This window comes from Botryllus schlosseri, chromosome 11 (genome assembly GCF_051294905.1).
Source record: "Botryllus schlosseri isolate E-star chromosome 11, Bs_hap1, whole genome shotgun sequence".
Classification (NCBI taxonomy): domain Eukaryota; kingdom Metazoa; phylum Chordata; class Ascidiacea; order Stolidobranchia; family Styelidae; genus Botryllus; species Botryllus schlosseri.
In genome coordinates, this window is record NC_137246.1 from 8,280,501 (window position 1) to 8,303,013 (window position 22,513).

Here is a 22,513-nt window from a genome sequence, read left to right on the forward strand (position 1 = left end):
CACCGATTATGAGCCGACTGTAGGGTAAGCGCAACTTCTGAGGGCTTGCTATATGCATCTGGTCGTTAAATGATTTGAATGAATTATGTCAATAGTATTGGTTCTTCCATAGATTACTATATATGGTCAGAGTTGATGTTTTTGCGACATATACACCGACTCATGATATACATACACACGATCTGAGCACATGATGTGCATATGCCACTGGACAAAAAAGGTGCAGTGTACGGCTTTCTAAGTCTCGCACCACCTCTCCATGCTATCATAATGCGCCGAGCAGGGAAGTCATGAATACAAGTGTTATTAATCAGGTCACCATTACGCTATCTTGTCTGTTTACGCTATATTGACGCTATCTTGTACATGGCTAAGTCAGATGTCCAAACAGCCTAAACCGACTCAATGAATATACCGTTATCTTGTATTTGCGATTACAATTAAACTTATTTCTGTAACTTAATGATATTTTTATTAATTTTTGATCGCAGTTTTTGCGAGGGTGGTAGTCCCCATATTAAAATCAATTTACGCGTTACTAAATCGCGCGCAGCGCGAAGAAAAATTTAATGTAGCATAAACTTCCCAAAAATAATATTGTTTATGTTGATTTAGGAAAAAATTATAAGCTTACTTCAAAATTCCGGACATTTAGGCATATTTCAGAAATTCCTCCCGGACGCAGTTTTAACAGTGAAATTCCGGACATGTCCGGGAAATTCCGGACGTATGGCAACCCTATATTATAGCCTACCCGGAAATGCGGCTTTAGAGGCTACATAAGTAATCGAAATACGGCCGTGATTAGCAAAAAGGTTGCCTACCTCGGTATTAGATGATGTGCTCTTTTGGACATGACGATAAGAGCAAGGAGGTGTCAGGGGGGCGCAATTTTTTTGACCATCGCCAAGGGGAGCGCATGTCCTGACGGAGTAGGCCTAATAAGATTACCGAGCTGAAATCTTCCTTAAATTCTCACCAGCACTTGCAGGAACTGATCCGCACTGATTTGACGTCATATCAGCCTGATTTCAAACACCTTGCAGGCCAGGCGGATATGCAACGGATCACCACACAATAATAAACTTAACTAGGCTTTTGGAAGTGCAGAGCATCAATACTGCAGCAAACATTATACCAGTGGTTCCCAACCTTTTTCGACTCAACGCCCCCTTTTCAAGCTCAACGCCGATCATCGCTCCCCAAAATTTGTGAACCTAAAATTCGGTATACAAACTGTAATCACAGAAGGGTTGACTAAAAAACTTTTCGCATCGATGTCGAATTTTACACTTTTCCAACTGAATTTTCGTGGGTTGACTAAAATAAAACGCCATTTCTTCGCATTGACTCCAAAATAGCCGTTTTAACGCTTCATCACCCCCCTATCACCCCCTTCGCTATTTTCGCCCCCCGTCGCCCCCTTTGACTATTTTCGCCCCCTATCGTCATTTTCGCCCCCTAGACCGCCAAATCGCCCCCTGGGGGGTGATATCGCCCTTGTTGGGAACCACTGCATTATACGTTCATATTGCCAAATGACAGTGGCGGCTCATGCCAATATCGGGTGGTGGGGCAAGGGGTGTACGCGATTTTAATTGTCCAAATGACGTCACAATAGAGTATTCCGGCGTGAAAACGTGACTTCGTGGCACTGGTCACTAGAAGTCTTCAAAAATGACTTTTTTCTCAAATCGTACACACCAAATTTGGTTCAATTCCAACCAGTAGCCGCATTGCTACAGGAGAAGAAAGTTTATACTTATTATAAAAAAATAAATAACAAATCTTAGTAAACTGTCAGCCGAAAAGCTTCGAGTGGAATAAATTTGGCAATATGAACGTATTGTTTATTGCAGAGGTCTCAAACACGCGGCCCGCCAGAGCATTTTGTGCGGCCCGCGACGACATTTTAGATTTTTATTAATTTGACAATATATAAGTGTCAAATATATCTTTTTGGGTTGTAAATTGAAAATTCCCCCTAAAATTGCTCCGAAAGCCTGAAACTATTCATCAAACTTCACTATCACATCAATTGTAAACGCTACCCTGCAGTCGAAGATTCACTATTTCGCCACAGTTCCAATTCATGATGACAAAACCTGACCCTTAGACGAGTCGTGACTAAAATTTATGAGTTGGACTTGGATGCGACCTTTCTTAGAATTACTCAAACTCGGGCTTACTCGATGGAAAAATGAAAATGACTCGAGTGGACTGGGAGTGACTCGGAATGCCGTGAATTTTTAAGAACCACAAACCACGAACTAATCGCGTATCAGGGGAATAGTAATAGATCAAAGGTCGCAGCTTAGTATTTCGCTAATTAAGGAAGTAGGTATGGCAACCATTGGCAATCTGTTAGTTACATCTTTGGTCGCAAAACCATGTAATTAAGGCCACTTAAAGGTATCGAGTACCGTAGTGGTACGCTCCAACGATGTAACAAATGGACCGTTCGGCGTTCCGACATTTCAATCACTAGGACACATTCATTAATATAGTTATATTATATTTATATTTTTTCTGCTCCTGTATTTGAAGATATTTTGCCATGAGATTAATAGCCTACTTATCAGAAGTATAAACGAATCCTAGATTGGAATTACAATGCCCAACCTAAAAATGTTTTGATTTCAGATCAGTCTCTATTATAAATCTGTTGAAGTCAAAATATTCATAGTAGCTGCAAAATTTTAACCCGATAGCTATTATGATGGCATCATACATTTGTCCGCACATATGGTGTCTATATCTTATAATTAATAAATATCAAGTACAACAACAATTCTATTCAAATAGTTATAAATGTGATGATTCTTTTCGTGCTAGGCCTAAATTGATAAAAACTAATAAATCACACTTTGACGATCTCTGTTTACTGTCAGTCTGCTTGATCGGCTCACTTTCAATAGGACAATTCATTTCTGCCAAATAAGACCTACTTGGACAGACATAGAATACCCCTAGAAATACTGCGGCCCGCGACGTCGTCCGAACTGGAAAACTGGCCCTCGAGCACATTTGAGTTTGAAACCTCTGCAGTGTAGGCGTTGGTGCGTTGTCGTATTTGAACTGTTAATACTATGTATCTCAGAGGTCTCAGACACGCGGGCGCCAGATCATTCTGTGCGGCCCGCGAAGACATTTTAGATTGTCAAGTATTTGACAATATATAAGTGACAGATATATATCTTTTTATGTTTAAAAGTTAAAATTCCTTCTCAAATTGCTCCGAGAGCCTGAAACTGGACATCAAACTTCACTATCACATCAATTGCAAACGCTACCATGCTGTAAAAGATTCACTATTTCGCCACACTTCCAATTCATGATGATAAATCCGGACCCTTAGATGATTCATGACTGAAATTTGTAAGTTATTGTGACTTGGATGTGAACTTTCGTAGAATTACTCGGACTCCGGCAGACTCGATGACAAAATGAGGATGACTCAAGCGGACTCGGAACGCCGTAACTTGGTCACAAATATATGGACGCAACAAACTATTAACGTGTAATGGGGAATAGTAATAGATCAGAAGGTAGTAGCTTGGTATTCCGCTATATAAGCAAGTCGTTATGGCAACAATTGGCAACCTGTTAGTTACATCTTGGGTCCCTATATCTATGTTATTAGGGCCACTTAAAGGTACTGACTACCAGAGGTGGTCAGTAACGAAGTACTTCTACTTTTTCGAAGTACTCAAGTAGTTTTCATCTACTTCTGGTACTTACTCAAGTAGATATGATTTTCGCTACTTCTACTTCTACTTCGTAATATTTTGTGATCTACCTACTTACTTTTCGCTATTTTCAAATTATCAAGTAGAAGTACTTCAATCTTCCAATCAGGAAGATAGCCTGAGGAATTTCGGGGCTGTTTTCACGGAGTATCAACATTTATTTTTCATAAAAGTTGAGTAAAGCCCAGAATTTTCGTCGTTCTTCGCGCGCAGTGGATGCGGAGTTACCGGCATGATTTCACGAAAGTATCGATGAATATATAATTTAGGTAGCTGGTGGGCGTGGTTCCGTTCACATAGATATCCCCGCGTTCACACCACATTGTCGCCCTTCGCCCATATGAAATAATTCATCACAGTATATATGGCTCACCATAACGTTTGAAACTGATGTTTCGTAATCTAGCATGTGGACTCTTTTCGAGCCGTTTTAGCATACCACCTTTGAAACTTTCTGTACTAAAGGCATGAAAAACGTGTTCCGCTTTTAGAAGTAGTATTTATGTTTCATTTTCAATTCCCAGTATCATATAGGCTACTTTGAGTTATAAATAATATCAGTTCTTTTGTCTTCATAAAATACATGTTGAAGTACAAAAGCAAGTGTAGTAGGGCCTTCAATTTCCGGAAATAAAGCTACACAATATGGCATATTTAGGGTCCCCCTTTTTTTTATTAACGTTTACTAATCGCGTAAAGTGTTTACACCGTATCTTATACAACGGAGGTCTCAAACTCAAATGTGCTCGCGGGCCAGTTTTCCAGTTTTGACGACGCCGCGGGCCGCAGCATTTATAGGGGTATTCTATGTCTTTCCAAGTAGGCCTTATTTGGCGGGAATGAATTGTCCTATTGGAAGTGAGCCGATCCAGCAGACTGTCAGTAAACACACATCGTCAAAATGTGATTTACTCTTGTATCAATTTAGGCCTTGCATGAAAAGAATCATCACATCTATAAATATTTGAATTAAATTGTTGTCGTACTTGATATATATCAATTATTAGATATAGACACCATATGGGCGGACTAATGTATGATGCTATCATAAAAGCTATCGGGTTATAATTTTGCAGCTAACATGAATATTTTGAATTCAACAGATTGATAATAAAGACTGGTCTGATATCAAAACCTTTTTGGGTTGAGCATTGTAATTCCAATCCAGGATTCGGGTATTCTTCTGATAAGTAAGCTATTAATCTCATGGCCAAATTTCTTCAAATATAGGAGCAGAAAAAATATAAATATAATATAAATATATTATTGAATGTGTCATAGTGATTGAAATGTCGGAACGACGAACGGCCCATTGTTGTTACATCGTTGGAGCGTACCACTACGGTACTCGGCACCTTTGCGTGGCCTTAATAACATAGTTTAGCGACCAAAGATGTAACTAACAGATTGCCAATGGTTGGCATATAACTACTTGCTTAGTTAGCAAAATACCACGCTGCAACCTTCTGATCTATTACTACTCCCCTGGTACGCGATTAGTTTGTTGCGTCGACGGTTCTAACAAATTCACAGCATTCCGAGTCACTCCGAGTCCACTTGAGTCATTTTCATTTTGCCATCGAGTTAGCCCGAGTCTGAGTGATTCTAAGAAAGGTCGCGTGTTTGAGATGTCGCGGCCCGCGGGTCGCGTGTTTGAGACCTCTGCTATACAACTTCTCCGTATTGCTCTTCGACTAAACTACGGACCTTGTAATATGGGGGATGGCGCCATACCATACTATTTTCTAAAACGTACTGTTCGAGAAAACAGAGGATAAGTATCGCATTTCCGTATTAAAACTATCATTTTCATCCCATGATGTGGACGAATGCTTATGCTACCGTAAATTGGATACCTGCTGGTATGGATCAATATGAATCAATAAGCTCGTCACCTTTCGCATAGCTCAATATGCACCTTTTTACAATCCAAGTGAACGAATTAAGATTGTTTTCACAACTACTTATACTTACTTGAGCGCTTTTAAAGTCAGTCAATTCTACTTCTACTTCAAGTAGTTTTAGGTTGCTTATGGAAGAAGTACTTCTACTCGTACTTGAGTAGATTTTTTCATCGCTACTTCTACTTCTACTTGAGTAGCTTTCTTGACTACTTTGACAACCTCTGCTGACTACTGAATACCGCAGTGGTACGCTCCAACGATGTGACGATGTTCGGCGTTCCGACATTTTTATTACTATGACACATTCATTAATATATTTATATTGTTGTTTATATGCCCCAATATTCCACGGTAACTGACCAAGGACAATCATGAGATTAATAGCCCAGTTATCAGGAGCATATGCGCCGAGTTACGGGGTGGCGGGGTGGCGCAGCCACCCCATGACACGTTTATGGGGTGGCGGCCACCCCATACAATAAGATTGAACGCCTGCCGTCTGCGATTTTAAATCATCAGCGCAGTCAATTAGCGAGTCCGTGATAGCGCGTAAAGGCCAACTATTTCCATTAATAGATACGAGCGCGAATAATTAAATACGCTGCTTCGTCGGCGGCGACAAACTAGTGCTTAAAACGCCCCAATAAATTGTAATAGTGATTAATAATCAGACAATCGAATGCAACCTCGTTCACGACGTCGATTTCGACACGCTTGCGCTGAGAAACACCATGTTCCCGCTCGACCTGACGAGTGAATTCACGTTCTCCTTTCATTAATTAAATTGTATTTGCGCCCACATTCGTTTACAAAATAATTCTTGAGTTAGTTCCGTGACAGTCTCATTAATTGGAGGTTTGGAGCGCGAAATAGGACAGTGTGTTTGAGTATGCTTGCGAATTGAAAGTCATTCCTGCGCAAAGTGCGCATATTCATTACTCTAACAAGGCTTTGCCAACTTTTATCGGGAAATGCAACAATGCAGCTCAAACGTCGTTATAATGAGCAAACAATTGTCGCGATGTCAGACTTTTTTTTTTAATTTTGATTTGGATAAAATAGTATTTACGGAGACCGATTCTTTGTTTATTTATAATAGTTGTGCTCACCGTAAATACTATTTTATCCAAATCAAAATTTTTCGACGGCAATAACTCCGCTTCCACTGGTTGGAATTGAATCAAATTTGGCGAGGATCGTTTCTATAGACAGCCTAACACTTTCATGGGGTGAACAGAAAATTTTCAAACTTTTTATTATTTATTTTTATATAATAAATAGAAACTTTCTTCCCCTGTAGCAAAGCGGTTAGTGGTTGGAATTGAACCAAATTTTGTGTGTAGGCTTAAATTAGGTAACCTAACAATTTTATCAAGTAGCCAGTATAGGATTTGTGAAAAAAGTCATTTTTGAAGAGCCCTATTGAACAGTGTTTTATTGCGTGTGCCTGCTAGTTGGAATTTATTCCAGTGCCCATAATATTAATCCAGTTATGCTTTGCGGACGTAAATCGGGAAATGCAGCAATGCAGTCAAAATCGATGTTTTAGTCAGCAACCAATTGTCGCAAAGTGTTGGTGGTAAAGGGTTAATTACTGATTGGCCGCGCGCGTTTATAATCATAATTCTTGTCTGTCTTTCGTGTTCCAGAATTGTCGCGCCGTGTTACATCTCACTGTGCTCAGTCCAGCGACGAATGCCGAGTGCGCGGCAATCAATGACCTAATTTCGCAATCATCTCAGCGGGAGATCGAGTCGCGGTACATTGTTCGATGCGATATCCGTGCACAGACGAATCTCGCTAATTGGTCGCGGTCCCGCGTAACCCTGATAATGCGACTTGTTGAATTGCAACTGAATATTAGCGTCGGAATGGTCGTTTATAAAGGACGTGGTTTTGCGTTTTAAAAAGGAGGGGGTTTCGTCATCCCCCTGGCTACGCGCCTGCCGCCACCCCATGCAAAAATAAAAGTAGGCGCCTATGATCAGGAGTGTATTTTAATACTGGATTGGGCTACCTGCTCAACCCTAAATGCTGTGATATCAGATCATTATCTATTATCAATCTGTTAAATTCAAAATATTCATTGTAGCTTCAAAATTATAACGCGATAGCTTTTATGATGACATCATGCATTTGTCCATCCGCATGGTGTCTATATCTTATATTTATCATCTATCAAGTACAACGGCAATCCTATTCCAATAGTTATAAATGTGATTATCTTTTTCGTGCCAGGTCCAAATTGCTACAAAAGTAAATCACATTTTTGCGATGTGTGTTGAATGTCAGTCTGTTAGGTCGGTTGCTTTTGAATAGGACAATTTCATCCCGTCAAATAAGGCCTAGGCCTACTTGGAAAGACATAGAATACCCCTATTGATGCTGCGGCCCGCGGCATCGTCAAAAACTGGAAAATTGACCCGTGAGCACATTTGAGTTTGAGACCTCTGGTTTATTGCAATATTAGTTAATATGAGCACTGGGCATTCTACAGAAAAGAAATGCACTACCACAGATATACGACTAGGCCTACTCTGCGACAACGTAGGCTCTATAATTATGTCTTCGCTCGCGGTGAACTATTTGTGACATACCAATGAGCTCAATAAAACCAGGTTGCGAAATCGTTGAATGACTCGCTGCTCACGCAGGTCATATCGGATTGCCGAGAACATATGAGTACAGATAAAGCGACACCGATTACTTGATGACTTGAATTTGACACAAAAACTTTGTTTCTAGTGAACCCATATTTTTGGACCGTCAAGTCAAGTCATTTTTGGAAAGCGACTCAAGTCAATGTAGGGTTACTATATTTTGGAATCGGGAAATGAGGACTCTTTTTCAAAAAATTCAAACTTAGAATGGAGGGAAATTTTGAAAAAAATGTAAATTTTTCCCACTTCGTGGTCGTTAGACTAAAAAGAAAAAAAGGTCAGCTTTCCGGCTCAGTGACCAAATTACAGTTTTTCTTTCACATTAACAGGTGGTTGACTAAAACAGGTCAAATTTCTGACTCAGCTCCCGAAATAGCCGCTGGAGCGTTAAATCAGTGCAGATTTACTGTATATCAGTCGAATTTGCAGTACATTTCTCAAAAAAGGACAAAATCTCGAAAAGGCGGACATTTAGGCGTCCTCGGAGGACATTTTCAAAAACCTGAAAAAGGAGAACAAATCCTCCAAATATGGAGGTATGGTAATGGTAACCCTAAATAAGTCATCTGAAAAAGTTAACTCGAGTCGAGTCAAGTAATGACTCGAGCCGCACCAACACCGCCACATAATCGACCGAGTGTGCTGGTAGCAATCGGGTGCCTACTCTCTTGTTGTTTTTATTTGTGGTATTCATGGTGTTTGTCGACTATACTATGTCATTTACACCCGGCCAATCTTCATCGATTTTATTCCACAGCTGCCGACTGGTAGGGTTAGAGTTAGGGTGGATTATACCACTACGCCGGGAGTCTGCAACCCCTGTCATGCGTGCCATTTATCTTCCATGACACGCAAAGTGCTTCGACGCAATCATCATATAACTATAGAGCAGGGGTTCTCAACCTGGGGGGCGCGGAAGGCTCTCAGGGGGGGGGGGCGCGAGAAATTGACGAAGTCACTATAGGGGGGGGGGCGCGAGAAATTGACAAAGTCAGTATAAATTGTACGTGTCCGAACATGTGTTTCACATCCATTATGAGAAGACGATTAATGAAGATGAAATTTATTACATATTCAAGAAAGCTTGCAAAATACAAACTCTAGCAACCGCGCTCAACGGAGTATAGTCTGATTTCAACTTGATTTGAGCAAATTTTTGAAATTCTTTGGAGATATAGAGAGCAATTCCCACGTGTAAGTCATTCATTGCTTGATAGCTTTGACAGTAGCCTAAAGCTTGGCGCGCTGGGCAGCTCTTGTTAGTAGCTTGCGAACTGCACTGCCTAAGACAGAATTAGATGCAACATAGGTTGCCCGGTTTCGCCCTCAATTAGGCTATAAATCAACACAATTTAATTAATTTCCAAAACTGATCAAATTTAGCCTGGCAGGACAGAACGACGCCTTGCGCTCTGTACTCACGACCAGCATCGGGATTAGTCTCAGGGTGACCTACCTTGAAATTAATTAGTGGATGCCTTGTTCAATGTTTTTTGTTATTTTCAAACAAGTTTGGAGAAATTTGTCATGTAAAAGACTCAACAACTGGAATGCCGATTCAAAATTGGCGTAAGATATACCTTATGTATACTATTAGATCAGGGGTGGGCAGCCTGCGGCCGTAGAAGGGAATTTGAGCGGCGTTCGACGCCTAATTCAATTAGTAGGCTATATGTTGGCGGCCGTAGACATGCAAATTGCAATTACGAATTCACTCCCGCATTTTCGAGAGATTTTAATTAATCTTGAAATTTTCTTCGCCCTCCGCGCAATTCAACAAGACTTCATTTTTTGATTTTAATGCAGTAGCGCCCGTCTTAATCTGAGCCGGAATGGGAATTGGCAAGAAATAACAATTCGTTCGCAGCCCTGAAAAATTTTCGCTCTCCGCGCGACAATATGCACCTCCCGGCAACTATTCATAACATTGCCACTCGCGATTTCGCTGCGTACAATAGGCCATCGTGAAAAGTAGAATAGTCCGGAGTTCACCGGGAATGGATATGGACAGTTTACCATAGGAATTTTGTGTCCAGATCGTTCATTGCGGCTATGCCCTGGAATGCGGCCTTACGCTACCTTGTACATAAGTAATCGAAATGCGGCCATGATTATCAAAAACGTTGCCCACCTCTGTATTAGATGATGTGCTCTTTTTGACATGACGATAAATGCAAATGGGGTCAGGGGGGGGGCGCGATTTTTTTGACCATCTCTAAGGGGGGCGCGAGTCAAAAAAGGTTGAGAACCACTGCTATAGAGTATGACTGGAGTGACGACTCGATTGTTCTCCCATTGTTAGCCGGCAGAATGGTCACGGTCAGATGGATCCACCCAAAACAGGATCGCACAGTGCTTGTTTCAATGGCGTTCAAGGCGATTCGTCGTGTATTTCTTGAAGTTGCGTCGGAATTAGTTAGACAGCTCAACATTTAGGCAGCGGTGGCGAGTCGTTATGACTAGTGAATAATACCGTGTAGCCTCTGTTACATTTCTCACGAGATTGATGTGATATTGTGGCTTTGATCCTTTGTAGAGTTTGCTACGTATATGAATATAATGACAGAAGGTATAGATTCTATATAGAATATCTGGTTCGTGTGCATTGGCTATTGTGAGATGAATTCATGGAAAGAAAGACTGAAGAATACTACAAAGTGAACAAGTGGAAAGATCTTGAACTATACCGATATGCAATTCACGATATCGTTGATTGAAAATATGTCCTATATTAACTGCAGAAACTCGAGTATGAATATAACAAATAATATTGCAACTGTCTTGTAGTCTTATATAATGCCTGTCCGATAACCGCAGAAACTGAGTATGACTAGCAGGACCGTCACTGCCGCACCCCAAACCCCCCAATTGGGGAGGGCGCGAGCTCAAAGGGGGCCCAAAATTATTTCGCGAATTAGCATAAATTATTGAGTATTTTTCAAAAATTTATGCAACTTTTTCAAAAAATTTCGCGCTGCGTGTGATTTCAAGTTGCCAACTTTCTTAGTTATTTGGTAGCCTACTCTTCCAGTTATTTGGTAGCCTACTCTTCCACAAGACAACATACGCAAGATTTATCGAAATGGACATATCGGCGAGACATTTAAAGTTTTAGAACATGTAACATGCGACTCCAAGAAGTGTGCCAGAACGATCGGCAGCGAGAAAACCTGGGCCAAAAAGGACCGTCCGCTTACGCTGACCGAAAACTTCGTTATATATGCAAAATGCATATAGGTTTAATTTTCCATAGGCGCCTAAATGACTGGCGCCGAATGTTCCTGTCTTGGCAATCTGAACCTCAGAAAACAAATACCATAATCCGCAGGGAAAAATTGTATGCCCATTGCCCATAAAGAAATATCAATTTGAAATCACGTGCGTCGTTAGTCTAGTACATTTGGGTGATTCTGTATTTTTTGATATAACAGACAGGAGATCACGAAATGACATCATGAAACGAAGTCATACCAACGGGGCCGCCCGCCCGAATATGTTTAATTATTATTTACGGGCCCTACAGTTTCCAAGCCACCTCATTCAGCTCTACCGGTAAATCTGACAACGTGAACAAGAAATTGATAGCAATATATACGCAATTCCCAATATTATTGACCGATTTTATCATGAATTATCGAATATTTTCGCGCTTCGCGCTGGCTCACTAAACTGTGGCCCTTATTTCGTGACAAAAGCGAACAACGTGATGAAATTTTTTGCGCTTTGCGCGTGTGGGCGACCAAAGCTGCCCCACTAAACGGACGGTGAACACAGATGATGAGTAGCGGTACACAGCGTATAGCCAATGGGGGGTCTGGGGGACGAGGCCCCCAGAAGTTCGGTTTATCACCCTATGAGGGGTCCATGACCAACGTTTTGGGGGGGGGCTGACGAAGTGTGGTTACGGCCCTGATGACTAGAACAAGAGCCTTGTGTAATGATAATGTTCTGCTTGAGCTCGACTCACAATTACCAGAGCTTACTTCTTGAAAGCGTGCAAAATCGCACTTGAAGGGAACTCGTTGTCATTGCCAAGAACACAGGAAGACGTCTGCCGGTCGACATTAGTAGTAAGCCAATGCACAACGTCAAGGTTTCGACCGACGCATTGGTTTCCTTTTTTAGGTAGGGAACCTCAATGTGGATAGGCAGCATTTGCCACAGAGAGAAAAAACTACCATACTAAAAGAGAATATTGTTCATTTTTTTTTCAAGCCATCTCGCAAACTTTTGGAAAATTTGGAGGACTTTTTTTGCTTCTCATGCAATGCAAACTTTGCAAAATTGTGAGACAAGATGTTATTCAAGTGTCTCATTGCCTTGTCCATAACATCCTCAACCTCATTTAGGTCTGAGCCAGATTGAAGTGACACAGTATGAATTAATTTGTTAAAGAATGGATCACAGTGAATTGCGTCAAGTAGGCCTACCCTGAAAAAATTGATCTTTTCCAGGGGTTTTGCCATTTCTTTACTGTGGATAACATAAAAGCGGAGAACCATGCCATGAAACTGTTCAGACGGGCTCTTCAATCCACCGACTTTCTTCTGCATCACTTTAATGATGTTTCCCGATGGCGCTGCAGATGTTAGGCATGTGGCAATTGCATCGTTAGCTTGCTTAGAAATGGCTCTCAAAAGCACTCCACCAATATATTCAAGTATGTCTAAAAACATGTCAAAGTTTTTCCATGGAAAGGCAAAGTATCAAAGGCTATTTACTTACCAGATTCCTTGCTGTTGACTCCTCCAATCTCTGTGATTGGATCCTGTTCTTTACCGCACACGAGAGAATCAAACATCTTCAAAAGTAATGCTGAAGCTGGCAATTGCGGCAAACCCAGCAACTTGTTAGCTTGGTGACAGATATTAGAATAATGTTGATAAAATCCGTCAACACCAAGTTTGCAATATTCAGAATGGAGTTGCTTCACCAATGGAACAGCTTTGATCACGTCTAGTTCCTCGAATGATGGGGCGCATTCAAAGTATTTTTTGGTATTTACACAAGCCCTTTTCAAAACAGCAATTACAGCATCCTCAGATATATCCCAAGTACTGGTGGGAACTTCATGATTTTTGTAATGTTTTTTCAGAGCTTTCACAGTCGGAAAGGATGCTTCGCATTCCTCACAAATCACACCTTTCCAGTTATCGAGTCCTTCGAAACATTCTTCAATTTCCATTTCAGTCAGTCCCTCCCAGTCATCCCAAAGTGATGCAGCTGAATCAGTCATGATACCGATTTCTATCCGTGACGAAATATGATCTAAATCTGGCGAAAAATACAACAGAGGCTACACGGTATTATTCACTAGTCATAACGACTCGCCACCGCTGCCTAAATGTTGAACTGTCTAACTAATTCCAACGCAACTTCAAGAAATACACGAAGAATCGCCTTGAACGCCATTGAAACAAGCACTGAGCGATCCTGTTTTGGGTGGATCCATCTGACCGTGACCATTCTGCCGGCTAACAATGGGAGAACAATCGAGTCGTCACTCCAGTCATACTCTATAATATAACCATGTTTTTGCAAAAAGTGAAACGGAGCTTTTTAAATGTACAAAGCTCGTAGGCAGCTTAAAATTATTTCTTATATCAAGAGAAAATATAGTCTTTTGGGGCAATTTATTTTTCAAAGAAAATTATTCGCGTGTGACGGAACACCCCCAATAGGACCAATAGTTTATATCATTGCGAAATTGATAAGTCTTGTCATTTCGTTTTCGATCGTATGCCGGCCTATATGCTCTATTGGTTGATGGATTTGCGATTTTTTTTTTGCGATGACATATATCGAGACGTACTGAAAAATTACTTCGAACAATTTTTTTACTGCTGTGCCCAAAAAGAACTCACTGTCTTAATTTTCTTACTAAAACCGCGTCTTCGACGGGAGCTTGCGTGGTCAATTTGGACGAATTGCCAGCATTTCATAACATTCCCACCCATTCACAGATCAAGATTGTCAATTAGTGGTTTCAATCACATTTTTCGCTTGATATTGGTTTAGGACGTATTTGCCAATGCGCATATTGCATTTCATTTTTAGTAGAAAGCACGCACCAACAAAGCGAGTATTTTTCTCGGTGCCAAAAGGGGAAATTTAGCAGCCAAATGCTACAATCCACCCTGTGGCGCGATCTGCGGTTATATGATGGTTTTTTGTCAATCTTCAAATCTGTTCGTTGGAACACCTTCATCAAGAAAAGATTCCAAAAGCATACAAAATGTGCATCAACCAACATCAAGCTCGAACCCCGTCACAGTATCCGAGAACGCCGACGTTCCACCGTTAGGCTACCAGTGGTGAAATCCGAACCGCAACAACTTCGAGCATCGCCGTTGACTCCAAATCTCTCAGAAACTGGTACGTCGGCTATTTTCTCACCCCTTGGAAGTTCATATTGTTCCTTACCAATTCGCAGTTTGGGTGCTACGAATGCCAGCAGTACGAGTATAAGTAGTCGTAGTACTGACGGCACCAACGTCTATTGCCAACCTCCTAACTGAGGAAGGTTGGTTCGATTGGTTTGAAATAAGGTCAGATTTGTTTGAAATGAGGTTAGTCTCAGGTTTGAAATGAGGATAGTCATGTCAGAAATAAGGATAGTCATGTTTGAAATGAGGATAGTCGCTATATTCACTATAAAGTCAGTTGCAGTACCAGGCACGACTTCCCAGTGGTAACCCAGTCCGAGCACATCCCACACATCATGTCACAACACGCCCCAGACACGATGTCCCATTGGCAGCACAGGCCGAACACACCCCTGACATGGTGTTCAAACACGCGCCAGACACGATGTACGAGTCTCAATACAGGCCTAACACGCCCAAGACACAATGTATGAATGGAAACACAGACCGAACACGCCCCAGACACGATGTTCGAGTATCAACTCAGATCCGAAAAAAAACCAAGACACCATGTTTGAATGGCCGAACATGCCCCAGACACGATGTCCGATTGGCAGCACAGGCCGAACACACCCCAGACATGATGTCCAAACACGCCCCAGATACGATGTCCGGGTATCAACACAGGCCGAACACGCCCAAGACACCATTTCCGAATGGCAACACAGACCAAACACGCCCCAGACACGATGTCCGATTGGCAGAACAGGCCGAACACACCCCAGACATGATGTCCAAACACGCCTCAGACACGATGTCCGAGTATCAACACAGGCCGAACACGCCCAAGACACCATGTCCGAATGGCAACACAGACCGATCACGCCCCAGATACCATGTTTGAATGGCAATAGCACAGGCCGTACACGCCCCAGACATGATGTCCGAACTCGCCGCAGACACAATGTCCGAGTGTCAACACAGGCCGACACGCCCCAGACATAATGTATGAATGGCAGCACAGGCCGAACACAACCCAGATATGATGTCAGAACATGCCACAGACACGATGTGGGATTGGCAACACAGTCCCAACACCCCCCAGACACGATGTTAATAAGGTTAGTCATGTTTGAAATAAGGTCAGTCTCGTGTTTGAAATAAGGATAATCATGTTAGAAATAAGGATAGTCATATTTGATATAAGGATAGTCATGTTTGAAATAAGGTTAGTCTCATGTTTGAAATGAGGATAGTCATGTTAGAAATGAGGATAGTCATGTTTGAAATAAGGATAGTTGCTATATATTCACTATGAGGTCAGTTGTAGTACCAGGCACGATTCCCCAGTGGTAACCCAGTCCGAAGACATCCCACATCCAGTCCGAATAACACGTCCCAGACATGATGTCCGAACTCGCCGCAGACACAATGTCCGAGTGTCAACTCAGTCCGGACACAGCCCAGACACTATGTTTGAATGGCCGATCTCGACCAGACATAATATCCGAACACGCGCCAGACACGATGTCCGAGTATCAACACAGGCCGAACACGCCCAAGACACCATGTCTGAATGACAACACAGACCGAACATGCCCCAGACACGATGTCTGATTGGCAACACAGGCCGAACACACCCCGGACATGATGTCCAAACACGCTCCAGACACGATGTCCGAGTGTCAACACAGGCCTAACACGCCCAAGACACCATGTCCGAATAAATAATTGACCATGATATTGGGAATTTTATCGAGCGATCATTCGGAACTATGCCGATTTTCAGATTTCAGACTTGGACGGCTATATTTCTGGGTGGTTCCGTTAACCTGCTAGATTTTAAATTGTATTTCCGGAATTGTAAATCCGGAATCAAGATCGGTATTGTTAAATTGGAGTTTCAAAGTTAATATATGAGTTCGGCCAATACTAATGTCCCTTGCATTTATTGCGGGTCGCCTGTGTTTGCCGCTGGGCTCATTTGACAAGGACAGGAATATTGGGGCTCACACATATAAATATCGAAGATTCCTGCTTACGCGTCTATAATTGCAAATGCACATGCGAAGTCGACACAGACGACACGTTCTCTCATAATTGCGAGTATATCAGACTCAATTCGGTAAATTTTCAGGAGGGGGAGCTAAAAACAAGAAATTGAGTGACAATAAATCGCGCTTAGTACTTAGAAAAATATCAGGTCAAATGAATCTACCACGAAATATTATACTTTATGATCATACACGAAGATCTACGAAAAACAAGGCGAGCCCCGAACTACGCCAATGCGTCGGAACTAATGCTTCAAGTTACTAACAACCCAAATTTCGCGGGCAATCTAATCCAATTCACCCTGCAAATTCACAAAAAATTACCTAATTTGTCGCGCCGATATATATAAACGTTAAATTACATGCAATATTTATTATTTGATATTACAGCTAATTTCGGGAATTATCTCGCGGGCCACTCAAAATTTACTCGCGGGCAACGGGTTGGCCGCCCCTGGCCTTATATACATTCGTTCACTATTTATTGTCTTTATCATTTTTGGCCTTATGAACGATGAGACGACTAGGCTTCTGTCTCAAGCAATATAGAACTTCTCAGATGCGGCATATTATTTGACAAGATTGCTATAACATAATACGATGTCGAAATTTGCTGTGGTCTACTTATGGGGAGCGGCATTTCCAACGAAAGCCATCACACGCTGCTACCAGTCAGCCCCATAAATAGGTATCGTTTTGCTCGGACATCGTGTCTGGCGCGTGTTCGGACATTATGTCAGGGGTGAGATCGGCCATTCAAACAGGGTGTCTGGGTTGTGTTCGAACTGAGTTGACACTCATCGGACATAGTAACTGGGGCGTGTTGGGTCTGTGTTGCCATTCAGACATGGTGTCTTGGGCGTGTGTTAGGCCTGTGTTGACACTCGGACATCGTGTCTGGAGCGTGTTTCGACATCATGTCCGGGGTGTGTTTGGCCTGTGTTGCCTATCAGACATCGTGTCTGGGGCGTGTTCGGTCTGTGTTGTCATTCAGACATGGCGTCTTGGGCGTGTTCGGCCTGTGTTGATACTCGGACATCGTGTCTGGAGCGTGTTCGGATATCATGTCTGGGTCGAGATCGGCCATTCAAACATGGTGTCTGGGTTGTGTTCGGACTGAGTTGACACTCGGACATTGTGTCTGCGGCGAGTTCGGACATCATGTCTGGGATGTGTTCGGACTGGGTTACCACTGGGAAATCGTGCCTGGTACTACAACTGACCTCATAGTGAATATATAGCGACTATATCCTCATTTCAAACATGACTATCCTCATTTCTAACATGACTATCCTCATTTCAAACATGAGACTAACCTTATTTCAAACATGACTATCCTTATATCAAACATGACTATCCTTATTTCTAACATGACTATCCTTATTTCAAACACGAGACTGACCTTATTTCAAACATGACTAACCTTATTAACATCGTGTCTGGGGGGGTGTTGGGACTGTGTTGCCAATCCCACATCGTGTCTGGGGCGTGTTCCGACATCATGGCTGGGTTGTGTTCGGCCTGTGCTGCTATTCAGACATTATGTCTGGGGCGCGTCGGCCTGTGTTGACACTCGGACAACGTGTCTGCGGCGAGTTCAGACATCATGTCTGGGGCGTGTTCAGCCTGTCCTATTGCCATTCAAACATGGTGTCTGGGGCGTGTTCAGCCTGTCCTATTGCCATTCAGACATGGTGTCTGGGGCGTGTTCGGTCTGTGTTGATACTCGGACATCGTGTCCGGAGCGTGTTTGGACATCATGTCTGGGGTCTGTTCGGCCTGTGTTGCCATTTGGACATCGTGTCTGGGGCGTGTGTGGACGTCATGTCTGGGGTGTGTTCGGCCTGTGCTGCCAATCGGACATCATGTCTGGGGCGTGTTTGGACATCATGTCTGGGGTGTGTTCGGCCTGTGCTGCCAATCGGACATCATGTCTGGGGCGTGTTTGGACATCATGTCTGGGGCGTGTTCGGTCCGTGTTGCCATTCTGACATGGTGTCTTGGGCGTGTTCGGCCTGTGTTGATACTCGGACATCGTATCTGGGGCGTGTTTGGACATCATGTCTGGGGTGTGTTCGGCCTGTGCTGCCAATCGGACATCGTGTCTGGGGCATGTTCGGCCATTCAAACATGGTGTCTGGGTTGTTTTCGGATTTGAGTTGACACTAGGACATCGTGTCTGGGGCGTGTTCGGTCTGTGTTGCCATTCATGCATGGTGTCTTGGGCGTGTTAGGCCTGTATTGACACTTGTACATCGTGTCTGGCGCGTGTTTGAACATCATGTCTGGGGTGTGTTCGGCCTGTGCTGCCGATCGGACATCGTGTCTGGGGCGTGTTCTGACATCATGTCTGGGGTGTGTTAGGACTGGGTTACCACTGGGAAGTCGTGCCTGGTACTGCAACTGACTTTATAGTGAATATAGCGACTATCCTCATTTCAAACATGACTATCCTTATTTCTGACATGACTATCCTCATTTCAAACATGAGACTAACCTCATTTCAAACAAATCTGACCTTATTTCAAACCAATCGAACCAACCCTGTAGTCCTAACTTGGTCTCGTCACATAGTCCCATCACGTCAAATCTATGAAATGTGATCGCTACAACTTCTCCGCTCACTGCTGCTATGAATCACAAGCCTACTTTCGACGTCAGTAGGCCATCTGGCTCAGAAGTAGTGCCTGGTTCCAACTTGTCTTCCATAACAAAAATGACTCATGTTCGTTTTGCCAATTTTGTGCATCTATAGCCCCGCCAGTAATTCAATAATTCAACCAAACCTTTGGCCCCCTTGAGAACCCCCAATCTTTTTTGGTAATCCAAGTGACTTCAATAGTTTCATGGACATTTTTGAAATGATAATTAGAAACAAAATTATAAATCAGAAACAAAAACTTGTGTACTTAATGCGTTACACCAAGTGACCAGCAAATACTCTCGTCAAAAGCTGCTTACACCTTGATGATAACGACTGCCACCGAGAAGCCCCGAACGTCCTACAACAGACGTATGACCAAAAGTTCAGAATAGGAGCTTCTTCTTTAAACTCAATATCCTCTGGTCCTCGAGTAAAGTTGCATGATCAAAATGGCTTGGCGTAACGGCAGAGACATCATCCGAATCCCAAATCGTGTCGAGCACTAGGAATCTGTTGCGTGCCTCTAGATCAGTGGTTCCCAAACTTTTTCGGTGTGAGAGCCAAATTTAGAATTTCAGAGTACGGTCAGGGCCGCACGAATACTACGGCTATGAAACGGACCCAATCAGTCATCATGGGTATTTCGGAGTAGTTTTATTGCCATGGCCAGATTTCAAAACTGTACATTGTTTACCGCTACTTATCTGCTGCATTGGGTGTCCGTTGAGTGAATCAGCTTTTCTCGTCTAAACTAGGCTTACCATATTTTGGAAATCTAAAAAGAGGACACTTTTTCAGAAATTTGCAAAACCGGAATAGAATTCTCAAAAACCGGTGAATTTTTCCCACTTTGCGATCGGTTGACTGAAAAAAAAAAAAGGTCATATTTTGGCTCAGCGCTAAAATCACCGTTTTTCACTCCGAAATACCCGCCGAAGCGTCACTTCTGTGCTAATTTGCGCCATATCACTCGCAATTTGCTCTAAATCTGACCTAAATTTTCAAAAAAGAGGACAAAAGGGCGTCCTCCGAGGACACTTTAAAAAAGTCAAAAAAGAGGACAAATCCTCTTAAAAGAGGACGTATGGTAAGCCTAGTCTAAACGCGCGAAGCGCGAGAAATTTCTTTAGTTTCATGACTGAATCGGTCAATATGATCGGGAATTGCATGTATTGCTATCAATTTTCATCTTGTCTATGTTCACGTAATCTGATTTACCGGTAGAACTGAGTGAGGTGTGTTTGTAAAGGTATCGGCACCCTCAATAGGAATTAAACATATTCGGGGGTATACCCGTTGGCAGGAACGTAACGGCACTTCGTCAGGACCCCGGGCTCCCATAGGGTGATAAACTGACCTCGCATGACGTTGTTCGCTTTTGCCACGAAATTAAAGTTGTACTGTTTATTGAGACAGCGCGACGCCCGAATATTTCGATAATTCATGATAAAATCGGTGAATAAGATCGGGAATTGCGTGGTTGTCCTCTTTGCCCACGTAATCCGATTTACCGGTATAGCTGAGTGAGAGGTGTCTTGAAACTGCAGACCCCGTAAAATTGAACATCTTCGGGCGGGCAGACCCCTAGGTATGACTTCTTCACATGATGTTATTTCGTGACATCCTGATGTCTGCTATATCAAAAAATGTAGAATTGCCCAAACCTATACTAAACTGGAAGATCACACGATTTCAGATTGGTATATCTTCACTGGCATATAATTTTCTTTCCTGCAGGATGGTATTTTTCTTGTGAGGTTCAGATTGCCAAGACAAGAACATTCGGCGCCAGTCATTTAGGTGCTTATATGGACAAATAAACCTATATGTATTTTGTATATATAACGCAGTTTTTGGTATTTCGAAGTTTTTGGTCAGCATAAAAGCAGTCCTTTACGGCCAAGGCTTTCTCGCTGCCGATCGTTCACACTTCTTGGAGTCACATGTTACATGGCCTAAAACTTTATATGTCTTGGTGCGTTGTGGTGCGGTCATGGCCAACGCTGATATGCCCATTTCTATAATATCTTGCGTATTTTTTCTTGGGGGAGAGTACCCAATAATCAAGATATGCGGCGAATTGAAATCTCGCCCAGCGCGAAATATTTGAAGAAGTTGCATAAATTTTCAGAAAATACTCTATAATTTATGCCAATTCACGAAATAATTTTGGGCCCCCTTCGAACTCGGCCCCCTCAATTGGGGGGTTTGGGGGACGGCAGTTACGGCCCTGAATATAGGACTACCAATTATGCTGCTTTTAGCCGACTAAGCAGTATGCATCTCGGCGTATTCAACCGTAAGTCACGTGATGCACATCTAGTTATTATAGGGTTACCATACGTCCTCTTTTAAGATGATTTGTCCTCTTTTTTGATTGTTTTTAAAGTGTCCTCGGAGGACGCCCAAATGTCTTATTGTTTGAGATTTTGTCTTCTTTTTTGAGGATTTTGGTTACATATAGGGCCAAATTTGACTGATATACATTAAGTCAGCACTGTAGGAACGATACGGCGGATATTTCGGAGCTGGACCGGGAAGTTTTTTTTTCAGTCAACCATCTGTTAATGTGAAAGAAAAACTGTATTTTCCGGGAGTTGAGCCTCTTTTTCTTTTTTAGTCAAGCGACCACGCGGGAGAGATTTTCCTCCGGTTTTGAAAGTTATCAATACCTATTTATATCTATAGCTACTGCTCGTTCAACTGGAAAGTTAGGGCACATCGCATTGAAACAGCAGTGATATAACGTTAGCAGTCTATACTCACAACTTTCCTGCAATTCTATAATTAAAAACCACAGAGGTCAAGTCAAGCAAAAGTATTTTATAAATATATATTTTATTTTTGTCATTATTCGATTTCCTAATATATTTTTGGGGCCGCAAGAAGGCTATCTGGGGGCCGCATGCGGCCCTCAGGGCCGCACTTGGGAATCACTGCTCTAGATAACTCTCCGTTGACAACGATATATAGCAGTGGTTCCCAACCTTTTTGTCTTCATTCCCCACTTCCGATTTATTCCGAGCCTTCATTCCCAACCAGGACCGTAAACGCGCGAAGCGCGAAAAATTTATATAATTCATGTTTGAATTGGTCAATATGATCGGGAATTGCATATATTTTGCTATCAATTTTTT

At 42.4% G+C, this 22,513-nt stretch overlaps 1 protein-coding gene across 1 annotated transcript; it reads right to left on the bottom strand.

Annotated features, from left to right (window-relative positions):
- Positions 1-12,022: 12,022 nt before the first annotated feature.
- On the bottom strand, positions 12,023-13,839 carry LOC145450767 (uncharacterized). Its single transcript, XM_080329275.1, has 2 exons — positions 13,039-13,839; positions 12,023-12,979 (listed from the first exon to the last, which is right to left on the bottom strand). Exons 1-2 carry the CDS (start codon positions 13,547-13,549, stop codon positions 12,513-12,515), a joined length of 978 nt encoding a protein of 325 aa, XP_080185401.1. The 5' UTR covers positions 13,550-13,839; the 3' UTR covers positions 12,023-12,512.
- Positions 13,840-22,513: the final 8,674 nt, after the last annotated feature.

Excerpts from the sequence above, each read along its gene's own strand:
- LOC145450767 (XM_080329275.1), bottom strand. The coding sequence starts at position 13,549 with ATGACTGATTCAGCTGCATCACTTTGGGATGACTGGGAGGGACTGACT. Across the intron at positions 12,980-13,038 it reads AGTCAACAGCAAGGAATCTG|ACATACTTGAATATATTGGT; the intron begins GTAAGTAAATAG and ends ACATGTTTTTAG.